Source organism: Crinia signifera, unplaced genomic scaffold (assembly GCF_055691185.1).
Source record: "Crinia signifera unplaced genomic scaffold, ASM5569118v1 HAP2_SCAFFOLD_774, whole genome shotgun sequence".
NCBI lineage: Eukaryota > Metazoa > Chordata > Amphibia > Anura > Myobatrachidae > Crinia > Crinia signifera.
The window spans coordinates 33,107-39,106 of record NW_028142680.1 but is presented as its reverse complement, the minus strand read 5'-3'; the positions used below and the strand labels follow the sequence as shown (position 1 = coordinate 39,106).

General features: G+C 49.3%; 1 protein-coding gene across 2 annotated transcripts in view; it reads left to right on the top strand.

Annotated features, from left to right (window-relative positions):
• Window positions 1–3: 3 nt before the first annotated feature.
• SVBP (small vasohibin binding protein) overlaps window positions 4–6,000 on the top strand; it is a 17,780-nt gene continuing 11,783 nt past the window's right edge. For both annotated transcript variants that reach the window (XM_083168375.1, XM_083168374.1), the window contains exon 1: window positions 4–117. In XM_083168375.1, coding sequence (XP_083024501.1) covers window positions 4–117 — 114 coding nt within the window. The remainder of the gene's footprint in view (window positions 118–6,000) is intronic.

Genomic DNA, 6,000 nt, shown 5'->3' with positions numbered 1-6,000 from the left:
GCCATGGAGACCCCAGGCCGAAGGGATAAATCCAAAGCCAGAGACGCGCTGTCCCGCCTGGAGAAAGCCAAACAGAAGAGCGCCCAGCAGGAGCTAAAACAGCGGCAGAGAGCGGAGGTAGGTAACGGGCGTATTGTTTACCCGGGAGCACCCGCCATCTTACTACACCCTGGTAGGGGCGCTGTGTCCGCCATCTTACTACACCCTGGTAGCGGCGCTGTGTCCGCCATCTTACTACACCCTGGTAGCGGCGCTGTGTCCGCCATCTTACTACACCCTGGTAGGGGCGCTGTGTCCGCCATCTTACTACACCCTGGTAGCGGCGCTGTGTCCGCCATCTTACTACACCCTGGTAGCGGCGCTGTGTCCGCCATCTTACTACACCCTGGTAGCGCCGCTGTGTCCGCCATCTTACTACTCGTAGTAGCGCCGCTGTGTCCGCCATCTTACTACACCCTGGTAGCGCCGCTGTGTCCGCCATCTTACTACTCGTAGTAGCGCCGCTGTGTCCGCCATCTTTGTATACCCTGGTAGCGCCGCTGTGTCCGCCATCTTTGTATACCCTACGTAGTACGGCGCCGCCGTGTGTGTGTCCGCCATCTTACTACTCCTAGTAGAGCTACTGTGTCCGCCATCTTACTACACCCTTGTAGGGCACTGTGGAGCGCAGTGTCCCTCAACCCTGTTGGTAATTGTCCTCTAATATCAGACTGCACCATTGCATCTCAGACTCACCTGTGGGCTGGTCCATCCATGGGGAGGACGGGACTGCTGCTCCCAGAACTGCGGGTTGATGAAGGGCAGTGCAGGGTTCCCGGCTCTAGCCATTTGGGTCAGTGCTGTTATCAGGCGGTGTGCCCCCATACACTTCCCTGTAATTCATGGCCCTTGTTAACACTTCTCTGTGATACACTGTATCCAAACACCCTACTCCGTGATACATGGTATCCAATATACGCTGTTCTATGATATACAGTACCGCTGTGCGCTGCTCTGTGATATACAGTACCGCTGTGCACTGCTCTAGGATACACTGTACCGCTGTACGCTGCTGTGATATACAGTACTGCTGTGCGCTGCTCTGTGATACACTGTACCGCTGTACGCTGCTCTGTGATATAAAGTACCGCTGTGCGCTGCTCTGATATATGCAGTACCGCTGTGCGCTGCTCTGTGATATACAGTACCTCTGTGCACTGCTCTAGGATACACTGTACTGCTGTACGCTGCTCTGTTATATACAGTACTGCTGTGCACTGCTCTGTGATATAAAGTACCGCTGTGCGCTGCTCTGATATATGCAGTACCGCTGTGCGCTGCTCTGTGATATACTGTACCGCTGTGCGCTGCTCTGTGATCTACTGTACCGCTGTGCGCTGCTCTGTGATATACTGTACCGCTGTGCGCTGCTCTGTGATATACTGTACCGCTGTGCGCTGCTCTGTGATATACTGTACCGCTGTGCGCTGCTCTGTGATATACTGTACCGCTGTGCGCTGCTCTGTGATATACTGTACCGCTGTGCGCTGCTCTGTGATATACAGTACCACTATGTGCTGCTCTGTGAAATGCAGTACCGCTGTGCGCTGCTCTGTTATATGCGGTACCACGGTGGGCTGCTCTGTGATACACTGTACCGCTGTGCACTGCTCTGTGATACACTGTACCGCTGTACGCTGCTCTGTGATATACAGTACTGCTGTGCGCTGCTCTGTGATACACTGTACCGCTGTACGCTGCTCTGATATATGCAGTACCGCTGTGCGCTGCTCTGATATATGCAGTACCGCTGTGCGCTGCTCTGTGATCTACAGTACCACTGTGCGCTGCTCTGTGATATACTGTACCGCTGTGCGCTGCTCTGTGATATACTGTACCGCTGTGCGCTGCTCTGTGATATACAGTACCACTATGTGCTGCTCTCTGAAATGCAGTACCGCTGTGCGCTGCTCTGTTATATGCGGTACCACGGTGGGCTGCTCTGTGATATAAAGTACCGCTGTGCACTGCTCTGTGATACACTGTACCGCTGTACGCTGCTCTGTGATTTAAAGTACCGCTGTGCGCTGCTCTGATATATGCAGTACCGCTGTGCGCTGCTCTGTGATCTACAGTACCACTGTGCGCTGCTCTGTGATATACTGTACCGCTGTGCGCTGCTCTGTGATATACTGTACCGCTGTGCGCTGCTCTGTGATATACAGTACCACTATGTGCTGCTCTGTGAAATGCAGTACCTCTGTGCGCTGCTCTGTTATATGCGGTACCACGGTGGGCTGCTCTGTGATATAAAGTACCGCTGTGCGCTGCTCTGATATATGCAGTACCGCTGTGCGCTGCTCTGTGATCTACAGTACCACTGTGCGCTGCTCTGTGATATACTGTACCACTGTGCGCTGCTCTGTGATATACTGTACCGCTGTGCGCTGCTCTGTGATATACTGTACCGCTGTGCGCTGCTCTGTGAAATGCAGTACCGCTATGTGCTGCTCTGTGAAATGCAGTACCGCTGTGCGCTGCTCTGTTATATGCGGTACCACGGTGGGCTGCTCTGTGATATAAAGTACCGCTGTGCACTGCTCTGTGATACACTGTACCGCTGTACGCTGCTCTGTGATACACTGTACCGCTGTACGCTGCTCTGTGATATAAAGTACCGCTGTGCGCTGCTCTGATATATGCAGTACCGCTGTGCGCTGCTCTGTGATCTACAGTACCACTGTGCGCTGCTCTGTGATATACTGTACCGCTGTGCGCTGCTCTGTGATATACTGTACCGCTGTGCGCTGCTCTGTGATATACTGTACCGCTGTGCGCTGCTCTGTGATATACTGTACCGCTGTGCGCTGCTCTGTGAAATGCAGTACCGCTATGTGCTGCTCTGTGAAATGCAGTGCCGCTGTGCGCTGCTCTGTTATATGCGGTACCACGGTGCGCTGCTCTGTGATATACAGTACAGCTGTACGCTGCTCTGTTATATGCAGTACCATGGTGCGCTGCTCTGTAATATACAGTACCGCTGTGCGCTGCTCTGATATATGCAGTACTGTGGTGCGCTGCTCTGTGATGTACAGTACCGCTGTGTGCTGCTCTGTGATGTACAGTACCGCTGTGTGCTGCTCTGTGATATACTGTACCGCTGTGCGTTGCTCTGTGATATACTGCACCACTGTGCTCTGCTCTGTTATATGCGGTACCATGGTGGGCTGCTCTGTGATATACAGTACAGCTGTGCGCTGCTGTTATATGCAGTACCATGGTGCGCTGCTCTGTAATATACAGTATCGCTGTGCGCTGCTCTGATGTATGCAGTACTGCGGTGCGCTGCGCTGTGATGTACAGTACCGCTGTGTACTGCTCTGTGATATACTGTACCACTTATAATGATCAGTGATATACTGTACTGTTGTGCACTGCTCTGTGATATACAGTATCACTGTGCGCTGCTCTGTGATATACTGTACTGTTGTGCACTGCTCTGTGATATATATTACCGCTGTGCGATGCTCTGTGATATACTGTACCACTGTGCAATGCTCTGTGATATACTGTATCACTTATAATGCTCAGTGATATACTGTACTGTTGTGCACTGCTCTGTGATATACAGTACCACTGTGCGCTGCTCTGTGATATACTGTACTGTTGTGCACTGCTCTGTGATATACAGTACCACTGTGCTCTGCACTGTGATATACTGTACCACTGTGCAATGCTCTGTGATATACTGTATCACTTATAATGCTCAGTGATATACTGTACTGTTGTGCACTGCTCTGTGATATACAGTACCACTGTGCGCTGCTCTGTGATATACTGTACTGTTGTGCACTGCTCTGTGATATACAGTACCACTGTGCTCTGCTCTGTGATATACTGTACCACTGTGCGCTGCTCTGTAATACACAGTACAGTACCGCTGTGCGATGCTCTGTAATACACAGTACCACTTTGCGCTGCTCTGTAATACACAGTACCGCTGTGTATATACTGTACCACTTATAATGCTCAGTGATATACTGTACTGCTGTATACAGTACCACTTATAATGCTCAGTGATATACTGTACTGCTGCATGCTGATTCTTGATCTACTGTACTGCTGTGCCTTGCAATATAGTGTACCATTATATATAATCCAGTGATATTCTGTACGCTACTCCATGATACAGGGTCTGAATCTGAGTTGAGAGTAGAGCAAAAACAAGTTGGGAATTTTGCACTTGGGTAAAATGCTGCACTGCAAGAGGGGAGATGTAACGTGCACATAGTTCAGGGTTGGAGGGTGTGTCTGCGCAGCATGTGTGGGCTACATGCAGAAGCTGCCAGTAACTGAGCACCTGGGTAACACCATGCTGTGCTGCAGGGGGCAGATGTACCATGTGCAGAGAGTTAGGTGTGGGAGGGGCATGTCCTAGCTCAGAGCTACATTGCATTGTGAGACACAGGGCCCCATTTACCATTGATCGCATTTACAATGCTATTTGGGAGGAATATTACCACCCAGCATGTGCCAACTGTGCTGACAAAGGACATTGGATTTTTCACCCAGCAGGGAATATAATAATTAAAAAAAATTTCATTACAGGTTGAGTTTCCCTTCTCCAAATATCCGTTATCCAAATTATTCCGAAAACCATACATTGCAGAAAGTAAAAAAAAATCTTCTTGCTAAAAGCACTTCTGGGGACATATGTAACAGCACTACTGGGGACATGATATGTAACTGGCACTACTGGGGACATGATATGCAACTAGCACTACTGAGGACATGATATGTAACTGGCACTACTGGGGACATGATATGCAACTAGCACTACTGAGGACATGATATGTAACTGGCACTACTGGGGACATATGTAACAGCACTACTGGGGACATGATATGTAACTGGCACTACTGGGGACATCTGTAACAGCACTACTGGGGACATGATATGTAACTGGCACTACTGGGGACATGATATGCAACTAGCACTACTGAGGACATGATATGTAACTGGCACTACTGGGGACATGATATGCAACTAGCACTACTGAGGACATGATATGTAACTGGCACTACTGGGGACATGATATGTAACTGGCACTACTGGGGACATGATATGTAACTGGCACTACTGGGGACATGATATGTAACTGGCACTACTGGGGACATGATATGCAACTAGCACTACTGAGGACATGATATGCAACTAGCACTACTGAGGACATGATATGTAACTGGCACTACTGGGGACATGATATGCAACTAGCACTACTGAGGACATGATATGTAACTGGCACTACTGGGGACATGATATGCAACTAGCACTACTGAGGACATGATATGTAACTGGCACTACTGAGGACATGATATGTAACTGGCACTACTGGGGACATGATATGTAACTGGCACTACTGGGGACATGATATGCAACTAGCACTACTGAGGACATGATATGTAACTGGCACTACTGGGGACATGATATGCAACTAGCACTACTGAGGACATGATATGTAACTGGCACTACTGGGGACATGATATGCAACTAGCACTACTGAGGACATGATATGTAACTGGCACTACTGGGGACATGATATGTAACTGGCACTACTGGGGACATGATATGCAACTGGCACTACTGAGGACATGATATGTAACAGCACTACTGGGGACATGATATGCAACTAGCACTACTGAGGACATGATATGTAACTGGCACTACTGGGGGACATCTGTTACAGCACTACTGGGGACATCTGTTACAGCACTACTGAGGACATGATATATAACTGGCACTAGTGGGGACATGATATGTAGCTGGCACTACTGGGGACATGATATGTAACTGGCACTACTGGGTACATGATATGTAACTTGCACTACTGGGGACATGATATGTAACTGGCACTACTGGGTACATGATATGTAACTTGCACTACTGGGAACATCTGTTACAGCACTACTGAGGAAATTATATGTAACTGGCATTACTGGGGACATGATATGTAGCTTGCAC